Source organism: Macaca thibetana, chromosome 7 (genome assembly GCF_024542745.1).
Source record: "Macaca thibetana thibetana isolate TM-01 chromosome 7, ASM2454274v1, whole genome shotgun sequence".
Lineage (NCBI taxonomy): Eukaryota > Metazoa > Chordata > Mammalia > Primates > Cercopithecidae > Macaca > Macaca thibetana.
This window is the reverse complement of record NC_065584.1, coordinates 149,527,965-149,544,720: the sequence shown is the minus strand read 5'-3', so window position 1 is coordinate 149,544,720 and position 16,756 is coordinate 149,527,965. Positions and strand designations below refer to the sequence as shown.

Genomic DNA, 16,756 nt, shown 5'->3' with positions numbered 1-16,756 from the left:
TCTTGGGACATGGGCCAAGCTCTGGATAGGACACATGTTATCTAATATACTTCTTGATATTGTCCCTGCTTTATTGTATTTTGAGACAAGGTCTCACTCTCTCACCCAGGCAGGAGTGCGGTGGCACAAATACAGCTTACTGCAGCCTCCACCTCCTGGGCTAAAGCTATCTTCCCACTTTGGCCTCTGATGTAGCTGGGACTATGGGTGCACGCCAACATGCCCAGCTAATTTTTTATATGTTTTTGTAGAGACAGGGTTTTACCATGTTGCCCAGGCTTGTCCCTATTTTAAAGATGAGGAACTGAGGCCCGGAAGGGCAAAGTAGCTTATTCCAGGGTCTGACAGTAGCAGCCCCTAGCTGAGGAAACTGGGGATGGAGAAAGGGATGGGTCACAGCCATGAGGTGGGCACTGTTTTCCTCCTAAGCCTCAGAGGAGGGGCAGACTTTGAGCAATGAGCTGTAACAGCTGAGGGCCCCAGTAACCAGCTGGCCACCAGCCTAAATAATCTCTGAACTGGAAGAGAAATAAGGGTCATCTTACTGCATCATGCAAGTCACAAAGGAGTCTCCTCTACGACACTTCCTTGCAGTGGTCACCCCCTTGGTTGCTGCCAGTATCAGGGGAGAGGGGTTCAGTTCCACCAGAGACACTCCCTTCTAACTATGGACAGTCAGATGGTTACAGAGTTCACCCTCAGACTGAGCTAGAATCTTGCAGCTCCCATCTCCTGGTTGGTCAAGTTTTAAAGATGAAGAAACTGAGACCGGATAGAGGCCAAGTAACATCCCAGCATCACACAAGCTGGGAAGTAGCAGAGCTTAGGTTTACATGCAGTTGGGCCTGTGCAGGACCACAGCTAGCCCTGTCTCCAGCAGTCTTCCATTGAGATTGATTCTATCCCCACAGGCCCCATCTGGAACCAGTCTGTCTTCACAGGATGGGGCCAGCCCAGGGATGTGACTGGAACTTGGATCCCACTTTCTCAACTCCTACAACTCAAAGGAAAACCCTTGCCATTAGCTGTGTGACTAATTCTGGCCTGACAGTGTAACCTAAACAAATTCCACCCGATACCTTAATAACACAGCTGGTTTACCATGATTTCCCCAAAACACAACTAGGCTGAGTCAATATTCATGTCCTGGCCAGGAAAATAATTGTTCTTCATTGAAGAGTCGTTATTACCGTCCAGCTCTGACCCTGGGCCCTGCCTGCACACCTGGTTTTCCATGATTCTTCTGTGGGTGGGTGGGTAGATGAGTTAACCATCTGGGGGAAGGGGAAGGAGAAGGGCTGCCGTGAGAGGTCTCTGAGGCCCCCGTGCCTTTCCCCACTCTAACCTGATGTGTACTCCAGAAGAGATGCCTCACAGGGTTCTAGAATGTATGCAGGCCTGGAGCCCAGGGCTGATTCTGTCACTCTCTATTTTGCCTCATTTTCCCCTTCCTTTAGTGTTTATAGATGGGGACACCAAAGCCCAAAGAAGCAAGGTGACTTGCCCAAGATCACTCTAGGGAAGGAGCTAGCACTAGATCCTAAGTGTACAGGTTCGTGGTGTGGGCCATTTCCCCTGTCTTTGGTATGACCAGATTTAACCTGAGTCCCAAGGGGAATGACCAGGTGACCCATGCCAGGCTCACCACCAATCCCAGAATTGCTGTAGGCAAGAGGCGGTGCCAGGTTTTAGAACAAACACCCCATTTACACAACAGGCCACAAACACATGCAACTCATTAGCTCCCATTAGGGAGAGACAGTAATTCAGAATGGATTAGGTTTCTTGAAGCTGAACCCATACTGGCCCTGAAATGTTAGTAAGGGGTTCTCTCCGCCCTGCCGCCTCTCCTAGAAGCCTGGATTCTGAATGGGTTCTGCAGTGAGGCCTCTGGAGTCTTCACAGGAAAGGGCAGAATAATGTGATTGGGAATATAGAGTGCCAAGGCTGAGCTAAAGAAAGGGCAAGGCTTGGAATTGAACCCGGGAAGCTTCCTGGAGGAGGAGGCGGGGCTGGCTTGGTAGAACAAAGGGAGGGGTGGATTTTCTTGCTGGTGAAAAGAGATTGAGTGGGAGGTTCAGGGAAGAGTGCAAACATCCTTTCCCTCTCTCCCCCTAACCCTGAGGCTCCCTCTCTCTGCTCCTTCCCGGCCGGGTCCGGGGGCACTCAGGAGGGTGACAGGCCAGGTCCTCGAGGCCCAGTCCGGCGGTGGGGGCGCGGCCGGCCAGAGTTCCCTCGGCTCCAGGAGCCGGGTGAGCGCGCCCCGCGGGGGGCTCCGCAGACCTTACAAGGAGTTTGGTGGCGCTCGGGGTGGCCCCGCCCGTCAGGCTCCACCGGCCCCTCCTTCCCGCGGGGTGGCAGCCCGCTGGACGTGGGGCTGAGGGCGCGGACGCCGACGGGTCCGGGGCCGCGCGCGCCAGGGAAGCCTTAGTCCTGCTCCCCTGGGCCCCTACGGGCGGGCGTACTGCACGGGGCCCACCGGCCGCAGACCTGCGTGACTGTCCAGGGCGTCGCCATGTCCTCGGTGTTTGGAAAACCCCGCGCGGGCAGCGGGCCTCAGAGCACGCCCCTCGAGGTCAACCTGGCCATCCTGGGGCGCCGCGGGGCTGGCAAGTCTGGTGAGTGGTGCCGGGGAACCTGAGCCGCCAGGTGCGGAACTGGGCGTGGGTGGGGGGGACAGTGCGCTCTGCTCTTGGGGGCAGGTTCTTCCACTGGCCTGGGGAGCTTCCTTCACCCAGGAGGGTCTCACAAGACACCGTGATTTTCTTTGCCTCAGTTTCCCTGTTGCCAGGCTTTCTCTTCTCTCGGCTTTGTGCTCCGCTCCTCCATCTCTGTCTTCTGTTCCCTGCCTGCCTCTTCCCTTTGTGTCTTCCCACTGTCTCTGTCCTCCGTGTCAGTGACCCTGCTCTCTCTCCCCTCTCTCTTACTCTGTGTCTCGGAGTCCTTTATGGATCGGTCTGCCCTGCCACCAACCTTCCAACCCCTAACCCTATGACCTCCCCTGGGGCCAGCAGTCAGTCTTGGCGACTGACTCTAAAGGGACCTGTTGGGCACTGAAAGCCCCCCCCCGCCCCCTCCTCCCCCTCCGCCCCCTCCGTCCCCTCCGTCCAAGGCGCCTCTTTGAGCTTAGTTGCAGCCTTGCTACTCCCTGATTAGGCTTCGGGAAAGACTTCCCGTCCAACCCCTCCCCCTTCACACCCCCTCCCTGCGGAAAGGAGCTGGTGAAATCACTAGCTGTTGAGATTTTTCAGGGAAGGTCCACTCCCCAACTCCCATCCCCATTCCCTGGGATTCTGGGACAAGTTGTGCATTCTTATCAAATGTGTTTGTTTCAAACCAGACCCCTCTCAACTTTCTGGAAACACATTGGGTTATGGTTCCAGGTGCCTGGGATTGTCCTTGATGAGCCAAGATCTTGGGCTTCCATTGAGATAATTTGTGTCAACACTGAGCTATGCCACTCCTGGCCGGCTGAAGGAGGGAGGGCAGAGGGGGTTCTCCACTGACTGTTTTTCCAGTTTTAGCCATTACTGATGGCCAAGCCAAGCTCAGCTGGCTGTGGGTTTCCTCCCCAGTGTTCTGTGAGACTCGCTGGGGGCCTACTCTGATTCTGAAGCCAGCCCCACTCCCGTCGGAGAGGGAACTCTGAGTGTGGTTTTCCTACAGAAGGGATTACCCTCTTCCTCTGAAAGATTTGCCCTTTGAAAATCAGATTGTTATCCGTAGCTCTGTAACTGGTACCGTTTAGCCAGTGAATACATAAAAGAAAGAATTTAAATTTTAAAATATGTATTCCCTGAGTATTAGTTTGCAAACTGACACTGTTATGAATCCTAGGAAAGAATTTTAAGGATTTTATTCACAATATCACTTTTTTTTTTTTTAAAGACAGTATCTCTGTCATTCAGGCTGGAGTCCAGTGGTGCGATCACGACTCACTACAGCCTCAAACTCCTGAGCTCAAGCGATCTTCCCCCTCAGCCTCCTGAGTAGCTAGGACTACAGGCACACCACCATGCCTGGTTAATTTTTCTATTTTTTTTTAGAGATATGGTCTCACTATATTGCCCAGGCTGGTCTCAATACCCCAGTCTTGGCCTCCCAAAGCACTGGAATTATAAGCATCACATTACTTTTCTTTCTTTCTTTCTCTTTACTTCTTTCTCTTTTGTTCCTTCCTTTTTCTGTCTTTCTCTTTTTCCTCCCTCCCTCCTCCTTTCCTCCCCTCCCTCCCTTCCTCTTTTTTTCTTTTTCTTTCTTTCTTCCTTTCTCTTTTTCTTTCTTTGTTTCTTTCTTTCTTCTCTCTTTCTCTTTTCTTTTCTTTTCTTTTCGTTTTTCTTTTTCTTTTCTTTTCTCTCTTTCCAAACAAGCAGTAGTGAACATTACTTTTTGAGGGTCCAGCATAGTAGTTGGCCGGTCCTTGCTTTATGTGGCTACACTCTGAACCAGAGAGCTTAATTCTTGAGTTTTACATTCTGCCGAGATACCCGTGATGAGTGTAGAGGCCCCAGAGAGAGCCAAGACTTGCGATGTGGGAGACCAGGACCAGAGTGTGTTTCTTCGGGACACAGAACTCACCTGGACCTTACCTGGAAAGCCCAGGCGCTTGGGGATTTATACCCTTCCCAAGGATCAACCACTGTGATCAACTCGGCTCGTCCTGTGTTTTTGGCTTGTAGCCAAAGCCTGGAATAAATAGCCCCATATTTCAGAATCTCTATGACTTGTCCGGGGTGGGCGACACCTCCCTTCAGTTGAGGTTTCACCAGGCTGACTCTAGGGTAATGGTTGCATGGGTCCTGACCCCTAAGTTCATACCTTCACAAACACCCCTTAGGCTCGCCACTCATTGCTTTCCTTCCCATTAAGAAAAATTCCCGGTGCAATTAGAGGTACTTGGTTCCCCATATTTCTGGTTTCCTTCTGAGCCTCTCAAACCAATTCCTCAGTTCCCTAGCTTCATTCTCTGGGAGAGCTGAGTTTCATGTGAGTCAGGGATCACAGAGGTTAGATAAGGCCTCCCTAAAACGAGGAGCCAGCAGCTAGACATGGCAGCAGAGATGGAGCCAACCTCTTTCTGCTTCTTGCAGCCCTGACCGTGAAGTTTCTGACCAAGAGGTTTATCAGTGAATATGACCCCAACTTGGGTAAGAAACTACTCCTCCCTGTACCCTCTGCTGCCTGCGCCCCACCTGGAGTGCTCCCCTGGGACCTACCCCGTGGGTGGGCACTGACCAGGACTGCATGTCTGGGGACAGAAGGGAGAAGCCGCCAGGATGACCCAGCCCATGGGGGAAAGTGTTTTAGGTGTCAGAAATACCCCTTCCACAGCCCACCCCAGACAATTGGGGGGTTGGCCTAATTCACAGAACTAAGAAAGGCTGATTTACCCTAAAATATGAAGTATGATGAAACTTAAAAAAATAAAAATAAACATAGCAGGACATCCACATCCAAACAGGTATTATTCTTAGGCCAGGCGTGGTGGCTAATGCCTGTAATCTCAGCACTTTGGGAGGCTGAGGCGGGTGGATCACCTGAGGTCAGGAGTTAATGACCAGCCTGGACAACATGGTGAAACCCCGTCTCTACTAAAAATACAAAAATTAGCCGGGTGTAGTGGTGTGTGCCTGTAATCCCAGCTTCTAGGGAGGCTGAGGCAGGAGAACTGCTTGAACCCGGGAGTTGGAGGTTGCAGTGAGCCGAGATCGCGCCACTGCACTCCAGCCTGGGCGACAGAGCAAGACTCCATCTAAACAAAAACAAACACAAAAAAACCTCAGAAACAAATAGGTATTATTCTTCAAGATGGTCAGTGTTCTCTTCCAGAAAAGCTGGGCAAACATTTGAGGAATTCTCTAGTGGTGCTGGCTTCTGAACCAGTTTTTTAACTATATGAGAAAACAACTCTTGTTTTTATCACTGCGTCATGGTATATTGGAAAAAGGAATGTTTCCGTGTCAGTCAGAACTGGGTTTGAATCCTACCAGGCTCTGCTCCTTATTGGCAAACTTGAGCCAGTCAGCTAACCTCTCTGAGCTACTGTTTCCTCATCTGTAAAATGGGCATTGAACAATACTTATCTCAGAGAATTGCTGTGAGGATTAAAGAAATAACACATGTAAAAGATCCAGCATAGTACTTGACCCACAGTAGGCACTCAATGCATTTTTGCTTTTCCTTCCTCAAATGGCTTCCTGTACACAATGGCTTAGATTCCCTCCTAAAACAAATCAAAGCAGGATTTTATTAGTATAAATGTTGCTTAAAGCTCACGTGTATAACATTTGTCTATTGTAAACTGTTCACTGAGAGCCATAAGGTGTCTGGATGATCTTAGCCTTTTGAAAATGGGTGTTGTAGTCTTGGATTGTTTTCCCCATTTGTAAAAATCAAATAAAGCATTCATGGGACCCCTGACAGCCCTCCAAAGAAGCCCAAGGCTCTGTGACACAAGTGGAAACCCCCTGCACTGCCTGCAGCAGGCCCCTGATATGGTGCTCCTGCCGCACCTGGAGGGGAGAGCTCCTTACCCTAGTGGTGCCCAGCCCCTTAGTTCCGGCTGGAATCCAGCACCAAATCACAGTGTTGGAGCAGGCAGAGACATCATGGCTGTTTAGTCCCCTGGTTTAAAAAAGCTTTTCCTTAGGTAGCAGAATCCCTTCTTCCAAATTTTAAACAGAACCCCAGCGTGTCAAACAGAGAGAGCAAAGGGGTTCCTGTGGGTAAGTCAGGGATGCAGGGCAGGTGACATGGTGACAGTCCCTAAGGGATTTGTTCCTCGAAGCTCTGCTTGATCCCTGTGCCAAGGCCTTGGCACAGCCCTTCAGTGCTACAGTGGAGGAAACAGGCCCAAGGAGCTGAGGACTCTGGGCCAAGGTCACCCAGAGGAGGCCCTTTGGTTAGCAGAGGTCAGCTCCAGAGAGAGGAGGACACAGGACGCAATGGTGTGCTGGCCGGTGAGGTGTTGGGAGAGGCCAGAGTGTGGAATAGAGATGGCGTGGAGAAACTGAGGACAGAGGTGAGGTGGGAAGACAGGAAGGAAAGGCACACAAGCAGACATGGTGTCTGGGAAAGGACAAGGGGGATTCCCAAGGACAGGGCCTCAGAAGACATATTCGGCCTAATTCAAATATTGCATGGGTCATGCTTATACCAAAAATTATTCCTTTTTGTTTGAAATTCAGATTTAACTGGGCATCTTGTATTTTTCCTGGCAACTCACCTCCAGTCTCTCTTCCTCCCTGCCTTCCAATCCATACTGTCACAGAGTCCCACCGGATGAGCCTATTACAGTGGTGGTTTGAGCCTCCTGATTGAGTAATTTTGGAGTTCTGACCTGGTAGTGGAATGCGTGGGCAGACTGTCTGGGAAGTGGGCAGCCTCACAATGGTCAGTCCTCTCGGCCTGTGGTCTCTCACACTGCACTGACAGCCCACGAGTCGGAGAGCCAACCAGACATTCTCCCCTCAGACTCTCTGGGAGGCCTGTGTCACTCCTCGAAGGTTCTGCTGAGAAGGGCCTGAACATTCCGGCCACTGTCCCATTGTTGTTTCCAGCAGCAGCAGCAGCAGCAGAAACTGAGACGAGAACCTTTCCTTCTGTGGATAAAGGTCTCCACCACCGGAGAGCTAGCCATCAGTAATGCTGGTAAAACCACTCTCTATGCCCTTCCTAGGTCTTCTGAGAGCCTGAGCTCATTTGGTGAGCCTGGAGGATGGAGATTCATTCCCGTTTCCAGCAGGTAGCACAGTACTAGCCTCAGTGTAGATGAGCGTTTAACTGTGGGGGTAAATTTTGGTTTTAGGATTACCCTTTAAAGAAGAGCTCCTATCATGATCCTCATTTTATAGGTGAAGACATGGAGGAAGAGAGGGTCCAGTGATTTGCCTTAAGATTATGGAGACCCTCAGGCACAAAGGAAGACCAGGCATGGCTCCAGTTGCTCTCCTCCAGGAGCAGCCTCATGTCATAGAGGGCCTGGAGTCAGAGGTCTGTGTGGCCCAGGGCCCTCTGAGATGCAGTTTCCCCATCTGGAAGATGGGACCAATAGCCTGTGCTCTGACTGTGTAAGAGTTGCACTGTGTTCTGGGGTATGTCTCCTAGAGCTGGTAGGAGCTGAGAGATTCAGTGTCTGTGGAAGGGCTTTGCCTGTGCTGAGCCCCACAGGAGTGGGCAGGGGTCTCCAGGAGAATATTCTCCTCTCCCAGAAGGGCTGAGCGTGCCTCATCTGGCTCAGCCAGGGGAGAATGTCAGCTTCTTACTCTTCTTGCCCTCCTCCTCCTCCAGCAAGGATATAGGCACCATTTCTGAGGCAGCACCCTATATACACTCTGATGTGAGCTTCTGTGGTGCCATTTAAAAAATTATTACTGTGAATGAGAAGAAAACATTGACAAATTCAAAACTTTGGGAAATGACTCTTCTCTCAGCACAAAAGTCCATAGACTATTAATTAGAACCAGGTGTTAGGAAGCTCTTATATTTAAGGACACCAGAGTACTCTGAGGCAGGGACTTGGTGATGGGAAGTCTGGACATTACTGTGACTGGGAAAGGAGCCCCTCACTCCTGCCCCAGCCCCTGAGGCCCATCACCTCTTCTGTAAAGGGAGGCTGGACAGTATGAGCGCCAAGGCCTCTTCCAGCTCATACAGCCATGATCCGCATCCCTGCCAGACTGGGCGATTCTGATCATTCCTCGTACTCTGCCCAGACAGAGCTGGAGGGCAGGCTGATTCACTGAGCAGTCACGGGGTGAGGGAGTCCCAATGTGAACACAGCCCAGCCTAGAAGCCCTGAGTTCAAGTTCCTACTGCTGATTAGGTGCTGTGTGGCCTTGGGCGAGATCCCTTCTCTGGGCCTCACCTTGTCATCTCTCTACAATGGAGCTAACAGCAACCTTGAAAGGCTGTCCTGCTGTCGGCAGGAGACCAAGGTTGGGCTAGCGCCTTTCACTGGGCTGGGCAGGACACTGCACCCATTGGGGGGAACCCCTAAAAGGGGTGCATCTGACATCTTTGAGTGGAAAATAAAGACAGATCTGAAAGAGATGTAAGCAACTAGGGGCAGCTCTTCTTGGACTAAATATAGTTAAACATTTGGAACATAGTTTCCATTAGATTTTTTTTGTCTTTGCATAAGAGCAGCTATTTATCCAAGTCCCCAAAGCAGGCTGGGGACAAGAAGCTGTCTGTGATTCATGCTGGATGCTAGTGGACCTGGAGAGTGTCCAGACCGGCTTGGCTGCCAGTAGCCCTCAGAGAGACGTGTTTGACTATAAATTCAGCCAGGGTTGGGAGTGTGCCCTCTCACAGTGGGTGCTGCCAGGAGGGCAGAGACCATCCCAATTCTGCCAAAAGGGGTCTTCTTTAGGGCCACTAGGGGCAGGGGACACCTAGGGAAAGGTAATAACCAAGTACACTCACACATGTGGGCCAATGACACAGGCACAGATTGGGGTTGGGGAGAATGACTGCCAACATGGCCGCGAGCTCCTCTGCATGCCTGGCCACTTGCTGCCTTCTCCGATTTGAGATCATGAGAACTATATGTGTGTGTATATATATGTGTGTATGTATATATATATAGTAACAACTCGAGAAATTCAAATAAGGTCACTAGTTTGGTTCATAGTATGGTATCAATGTAAGTTTCTTTTTGATCATTGGGCTGTGGTTATGTAAGGTGATGACACTGGGGGAAGCTGGGTGAAGAGTACACAGGAACTCTGTACTATTTTACAACTTCTATGTCAGTCTAAAGTATTTCAAAAGCAAAAAAAAAAAAAAAAAAAATCACCTGGGAATGTGATCCTGCCCTATTAACTTTGGAGAACTATGGTTCCCGCTGTCCTCACCAGGCATGTGTGGTAAGCCAGGCCCCATGCCCAGGGGGGCCCATCGAGTTCTTACAGAGCCCTGGGAGATGGGACTGTTAAATGAGCTAATGTCAAGCACTTAGCACAGCGCCTGGGACAGAGGAAATGCTTGGAAACTGTTAGCAATGTTATCATAGTGTTCCTGTTTTAAAATGAGGAAACAGCCTCAGAGAGCTGAAGTGATTTGGCCAAGTCACAAAGCTAAAAAGTAGCTGACATTGGGTTTAATACCACATTCTCCAACTGCAAACTTCTGACTACACTAGACTGACTCCCCTGCTGTCATGTTGACAAGGATTGTTTGTAAAACCTTCTTGGAACTTCTAAAGGGGGTCTGACTGCCGTCCTTCCATCGTATCATGTACTTCTCTTTTCCCTTGTCTTTTCTCCCACTGCGGGCAGGAGGGTGGTTGGAAGGGAAGAAGGTGGGAAAGACTGGGGTTCTGGGATAGAGGGGCTAGCAGTGCTGTTCCTGAGCCAGCCTGTGCTGCTAACAGGGTCTAGGGGTCACACACTTGACTCTATCCTGCTGGTTTTGTGTGTAGATCCAGAACACAGTCCCGCCCCCGAGCCATGGTCTGTGAGTAACCACTGATGCTGAGTCCTGCAGGTGGAGCAGCATGTCCTTGGTGGGAGGGTCTGCCTGTAGCCTCCATGATTGTGAGAACCAAGGACTTTCCAGTGGTCCCAGCCCCAGAGCAGCTCCCAAGGTACCCCAAGGCCACATGGGTCTAGCACAGAGGGAAGCTCAAACTTACACCCAAGGCACTGTGTCTGACCTGGCTAACCATCTGTGTTGTAGAGGACACCTACAGCTCCGAGGAGACCGTGGACCACCAGCCTGTCCACCTGAGGGTCATGGACACTGCAGACCTGGTAACATTACCTCCATTACCTATGCACTGCTGCGAGTCACTGTAGCCTCCTGAGAAGTCCTGGCCCAGAGTGCGAGGCCTCAGATGTACATTTAGATGCCTTTTAAGCTGAAGTTTGCTGTGTAACCCTGAATAAGGCACTTGATTTCTGTGGGTCTGAATCCTTTCTTTGCCAAATGAGAAGGATGGGATGGGGCCTGGAGAGACATGATGGTTGCTGGCATCTGCTCTGAGATCTTGTGCTGTGGGGCTCTGTGCCTGTGCACACGAGGAGGCAGGTACACACCTGTTTACACAGATGCTCCTGGTGAGAGCCCCTTAGCCCAGGTCTCTCCCACACACAAGTCTCCACCCATGTCCTCATCACCCCCTGCCAAGGCTGGATGCCAGTTACTCTCAGAAGCCAAAGGGGCAGCATGAACCCAACCCAGAACCAGCGGTGCCCAGGGACAGCCAGGTCTCTGTAGGGACCATGCCAGAGTCTTTGGCTCTGGGCCCAAGGGGCCAAGGTCTTCAAGTCTCTGGCTGGGTGGTGGGAGGGAGGTTCATGAGACAATGTCTCCTTTCACACCAAGCCAAATCCACACTCAAGTGCCCCTTTGAAAGGGCTCTGCTGGGAAACAATATACAAAGCCTGGGGAGTGGGGAGGTGGGATTGGACGGCTAAGGTGAAGGCCTTTACCCCAACCTCTCTGCCCCTCCTCTGGTGGGGCTTCTCTCCTTCACCCCAGGACACCCCTAGGAACTGCGAGCGCTACCTGAACTGGGCCCATGCCTTCCTGGTGGTGTATAGCGTCGACAGCCGCCAGAGCTTCGATAGCAGCGGCAGCTACCTGGAGCTGCTTGCCTTGCATGCGAAGGAGACACAGCGCAGCGTCCCTGCCCTGCTGTTAGGCAACAAGCTGGACATGGCTCAGTACAGGTGAGCACGGCCTGCTTGGCCCTTGTCTCCAGAGCTCGCTTTCTTCGCTTGTAAGGGCAGGTGGCATCTTCAGGGATTAGTGGGCTGCTAAGAACAGTCATCCCCTTGAATTGAGGTAGAAGGGATTATATGTTTGTCTGTTTGTTTTCTGAGACGGAGTCTCACTCTGTCACCCAGGCTGGAGTGCAATGGCACCATCTCAGCTCACTGCAACCTCCACCTCCTGGGTTCAAGTGATTCTCCTGCCTCAGCCTCCCCAGTAGGTGGGATTACAGGTGCCTGCCACCATGCCTGGCTAATTTTTGTGTTTTTAGTACAGACGGGGTTTCACCTTGTTGGCCAGGCTGGTCTTGAACTCCTGAACTCGTGATCCACCTGCCTCGGCCTCCCAAAGTGCTGGGATTACAGGCGTGAGCCACCATGCCCGGCCGAAGGGATTATGTTATAAAGGTATTGTAGATGTTGGTCTTCCAGGCAGCCAAGGACTTAAAGGGAAAGGTTTCTGGGTCACACAGGGGCTACACCCTGAAAGTCAGAAGAGCAGCCACTCCTTCCTCCCTCTTGGGTCTCTGTGGATTCTCTTGGATTCACCCTTCTTGCCTGAGTCTATCCTGACCTTCCGGCCCCACTCCCAGCAGCTGACTGATCTAGTGCCCGATTCCAATTCTAAGGAGAGAGGCTCTGATTGGCTCCTTGGTCAGGTGTCTGCTCTGGTCCAACCGGCCCTCCCCTCACCCAGACCCAGCCTCCCACACTCACTCCCACAGTTGACTGGGCTGACGGCAGGTTCTCTTAAAAAGTGTTGGACTCAAATCAGAGGTCAGAGACTGGGCCAGAGGACGCATTACTGAAAATACTGCAGCCATATTTTGCTTGGCTGGCATAGTGTCTTAAAAGACCTAGAACTGGAATGCTTTGAGGTGGGGCACGCTCTCTCCAGCCGACCCCAGGCCTCGCCGCTCCCCATGGTTTACCTCCACCCTCTCCACACATTCAAGTTGCCTGCCTGGCCCTGAGGCATTTGACACTGTGATGCCTGAACTTAATGAGTAATGCCACTGAACTTCTCCAGCACTGACCTTTGTCATCTGTGGCCAGTCTACCTGCAAGGGATAGCCCCTTCCACCAGCCACTCATCCCTCCTTGTTCACGGGCGGACTGTCCTGCTTCCCTAGGCCCCGAGGGCACATTGACTGGTGTTAACAAGTAGGGGACCCTTTGTTTAGAACGGGTCAGATGGGCAGTGGGAAAAAGAGAGGTGTGGGGCCGTGAAGGGGGACTACGGTGAGAGGCCTTCAAAAAGGTGGCCAAGCCCTCAGACCCAGGCAAATTGTGTCTCCGTGAATGAGGGAAGTCATGTGACCTGAAAGCTGCTGAAGGTAGTCTTTGAGGAATCGCAGACCCTCTTAGGAGTCAGAAAACTGGATTGTGAGTCGGCCAGTTTCAATACAGGGAAAAAAACTACAAATCACTCTTTTGACTCCAATCTTTGCCAAAGAGATTGTCTAAAATGGTTTGGGAGCAAATAACAAAGAATACATGCTCAAATGAAGCTGATCCCACCCATTCCCTAAAAACAACTTAGGACAATGTATTCCTATTTCATTCTTCGATCAAGTCCCGAGTTTAGTAGATTGAGATTCTGGGAAGCACAAGAAGTCTAACTTTTAGCTGAGCATTGGTCATTGTCTCCCATGACTGTCTCACGGTTTGAAGGGTAAAATCTGGGTTAGGTTGGTGCTTCCCAAGCCGCTGATAAAATTTTCACTAGGATGCAACAAAATAAGAAAAAGAACAATGTTCTGTGCCTCTGTCACCCACTCACAAACACGCACACACACACGGGGTTTGTGTTTGTGAAAATTCATTATTCAAGCCCCCACAATGACAAAGTTGCAAATTCAAGCTCATCATAAAAGCACATAATAGCAAGTGTTCTTTCCAAAACGGTTCCTCAGGCAGCAGTGAGCTTACTGGCAGAAACCAGCCCTGGGTGGGGAATAGATTCCATGCCTCTGACTCGTTTTGTCCCAGTCACTCACTCTCTCTGAGACTCCCCCCACCATGGAGTGGCACCCGGGGCAGCTAGCCCACTCTCAGCCCGTGCTCCTGCCAGATCAGCCTTGGGCTCAGAAACTTTTCCTGCCATGGCCCACGAGTGCCTCCTCTCATCTAGTGACTGTGCCATTATCCTCGGCAGTGAGCAGTGGGACAGCTCAGCAGTAGGGCAGGAAGATGCAGCCAGTGGAATCTCGCCCCCAAGACCTCAGGGACCCCCCCGTCTCTCCCCTCTTCTAGACATCCGACCTACGCAAGAGCCAGTCTTCTTTTTCCTCCCACCTCGATTCCCATGGCTTTCAGGTCAGAAACCTCCACGACCTTCCCAAGTTTCGGATATTCTATCCTCCCTTCACGGGAGATGGTGTAGGACCAAGCCAGAATAGGTGTTGCCCCCTCTCTCCTTTTGCCCTCCTCACCATGAAATGTTGTCACCCCTGCCCTCTCCTGCCTCTGTCCTGGAGAGGCAGACAGAACACCCCAGGAGCCCTGAGAACTCTGCCAACCACAGGCTTCTGGAGTCACCTCTGTGGTCTAACCCTTCAATCCAAATGACTGCTTCTCTCTAGAGCTGATCCCACAAGCCAGAGCTGGGGGTGGCCCGTTTCCTGCCCCAGGGACCCATGTTGGGGTAGAGAAGAGATGGGGCTGGGAATGGCCTGCTTCCTCCAGTCACAGGCAGAGTTTAGCATAGGGGATTTGGAGTAGCTTCTTACCCTCATCCTCACCCCAAAATTCTCGCTTGGGTGACATCAGCTACCATTTATTGAGCACTGACTCTGTGCCAGGTACTGTGCTAAGCACTTGAAACAAATTGTCTTTCGTAATCCGAACAACCCTGAGGGGCAGAGGTCAGTAATCCATTGTACCTATGAGAACACTGAGACTCAGAGAGGTGAAGATGACCCCAGGCCACCCAGCTAGTCCGTGGGGCGCCGGGTGTAGGAGCTGGTCTGCCTGATTTGGCACAGCCTGCTCCTAACTCCCTGCCTCACCCTGCTTCCTCACCAGGCAAGTCACCAAGGCGGAGGGTGTGGCTTTGGCAGGCAGGTTTGGGTGCCTGTTTTTCGAGGTCTCTGCCTGTCTGGACTTTGAGCACGTGCAGCACGTCTTCCATGAGGCAGTGCGAGAGGCACGGCGGGAGCTGGAGAAGAGCCCCCTGACCCGGCCCCTCTTCATCTCCGAGGAGAGGGCCCTGCCCCACCAGGCCCCACTCACCGCCCGGCATGGGCTGGCCAGCTGCACCTTCAACACACTCTCCACTGTCAGCCTGAAGGAGATGCCCACCGTGGCCCAGGCCAAGCTGGTCACTGTGAAGTCATCCCGGGCCCAGAGCAAGCGCAAGGCGCCTACCCTGACCCTCCTGAAGGGCTTCAAGATCTTCTGAGGACCCTTCCCCAGGAACCCCAGGCTTGGTGGGTGGACAGGACTGCAGCGGGGCAGGGGCTGGCTTCTCACCACCGGCTTTTCCCTCTGATGGACAGCAGACCCCACCTCCAGCACCAAGCAGTGTCCCTACACTCAGTTCACTGTGCGAGCTGCAGTGGCAGGCAGGGATGCTGCTTCTGTTCCCTCCACGCCTTGGTCTTCATGGTAACCACCGCATCTGTGGCCCTGGAGGGAAACAGCCACTGTGACAACCCAGAGACCTGGGTTCAGCCTTAAGTAGGAAGAAATTGCAGTGTCCATCCTGCTGCCATCAGCCCTTCCTGCTCCAGCTACAGTTGGGCCAGCTGTGGCCCTTGGTGGACGGTCTAGGTGGATAGCTCTGTCAATGTCAGGCCTAAGAACCTGCAGAGTGACAGCCCTGGGGTCCTTGCGCCACCTGGTGGACGGGAAAGGCAGGGCGGCTGCCGTTTCAGAGGCCAGAGCCTGGCCCTCCTGTCATCTGCTGACTTCACAGAAGGCCCAGGCTACAAACCCCACAGTTTATTCAAGGAAATCTAGTTAAAATAATCCAATGGACAGCCTGGGCGGGGCGAAGAAGCCCCAGGAAGGGGTATTTCCAACACTTGATGTCTCAATGAGGATAAAAGGGAGGGGGCTGTGGGTTGTCCAATGTAAGGAGCCCCAGAGTTCTTTCACCAGCAGACAGATTCCCCATGTGTCTTCCCACTGTTAAGGACTCTGTCCAAAGAACCTCAGGACCAGCTCCGTCAAGTTTAATGATCCAGGCTGCAGAAGAAAGTTGTCACTCCAGTGAGTTACCCAGGGCTCCAGGGAGCCCACAGCAGCATCAGACCCATCCAGGGGCTACAGGGCCTGCCCCCTTGCAGGTGGAAACACAGTATACCCGTTTGTCGTCTGGTTTGGCAGGACCCAGGACCCTCAGCAATGAGTCTGAGTGTTCAAAGCCCACTTTAGAACCTAAAGCATTTTGGGTTAATAAAGCAAATTTTTGCATATGTTATTTGGTGGTGTCACCGCAGCTTATACCAGGACACCATGGCTCAGACATGGGATCAGGACACTCCTTCCAGATCCCACCGTTGGCAAGAAAAGGCTCTCCAAGGCAGGCAGCATGGTAGCTGTCTGTGTTTTGTTTACCACACGCCAGGTCCAAGGGAAGTCTTGCACAGACTCTTAGCAGACAAGCAGGGAAAGGAGAGGGCCCTGGTGGGTGGAAGGATTGGGAAGGGGTTCTGGGCCTGGAAGCCTGCTTCTTCCCCTCTCAGCAGTCTCAGGACTGCTGTTGTATTGCAAACAGTATCTCTGACCCAGTCTTCAGTCTCATTCTGTAAATAGAGGAGCTGAGGTCAGAGCGGGGCTGTGAACTACTCAAGACCACATGCTTGGAGTCCTAGCCAGGCTTCCCGACCCACAGGCCAGCTACGGATTTTGCACTTTTGCTCCAGGCCACTTGTGTGTGTATGTGTGTGTGTACCACTGCCATGTGAACAAACTATGCAATACCACCTGCTCACTTCCAGGAGCATTTTAATAAAAGATTTTTTTTTAATAACAGAATTTTAGTTTGCTTGCAGTTCATTCATTGTATCTGCTAAAAAAGAAAGGAAGGAAGG

At 51.9% G+C, this 16,756-nt stretch overlaps 1 protein-coding gene and 1 long non-coding RNA gene across 3 annotated transcripts; one reads left to right on the top strand and one right to left on the bottom strand.

Annotated features, from left to right (window-relative positions):
* Positions 1-1,891: 1,891 nt before the first annotated feature.
* RASL12 (RAS like family 12) lies at positions 1,892-16,700 on the top strand. Of its 2 annotated transcripts, XM_050796025.1 has the most exons (5): positions 2,010-2,618; positions 5,091-5,147; positions 10,681-10,754; positions 11,485-11,675; positions 14,745-16,700. In XM_050796025.1, exons 1-5 carry the CDS (start codon positions 2,516-2,518, stop codon positions 15,118-15,120), a joined length of 801 nt encoding a protein of 266 aa, XP_050651982.1. In that variant the 5' UTR covers positions 2,010-2,515; the 3' UTR covers positions 15,121-16,700. The 2 variants fall into 2 exon arrangements, with proteins under 2 accessions (XP_050651983.1, XP_050651982.1); XM_050796026.1 differs by lacking the exon at positions 5,091-5,147 and having other exon boundaries at positions 1,892-2,618.
* On the bottom strand, positions 6,125-7,571 carry LOC126958017 (uncharacterized). The gene is made up of 2 exons (XR_007727032.1): positions 7,226-7,571; positions 6,125-6,223 (listed from the first exon to the last, which is right to left on the bottom strand). It is a non-coding gene; the product is annotated as an uncharacterized LOC126958017 (long non-coding RNA).
* Positions 16,701-16,756: the final 56 nt, after the last annotated feature.

Bases quoted from the DNA above. Each gene is read 5' to 3' on its own strand.
- RASL12 (XM_050796025.1), top strand. From the start codon at position 2,516: ATGTCCTCGGTGTTTGGAAAACCCCGCGCGGGCAGCGGGCCTCAGAGC. The intron at 2,619-5,090 runs GTGAGTGGTGCC...TGCTTCTTGCAG, and splicing joins CCGCGGGGCTGGCAAGTCTG to CCCTGACCGTGAAGTTTCTG. The intron at 11,676-14,744 runs GTGAGCACGGCC...CTTCCTCACCAG, and splicing joins CTGGACATGGCTCAGTACAG to GCAAGTCACCAAGGCGGAGG.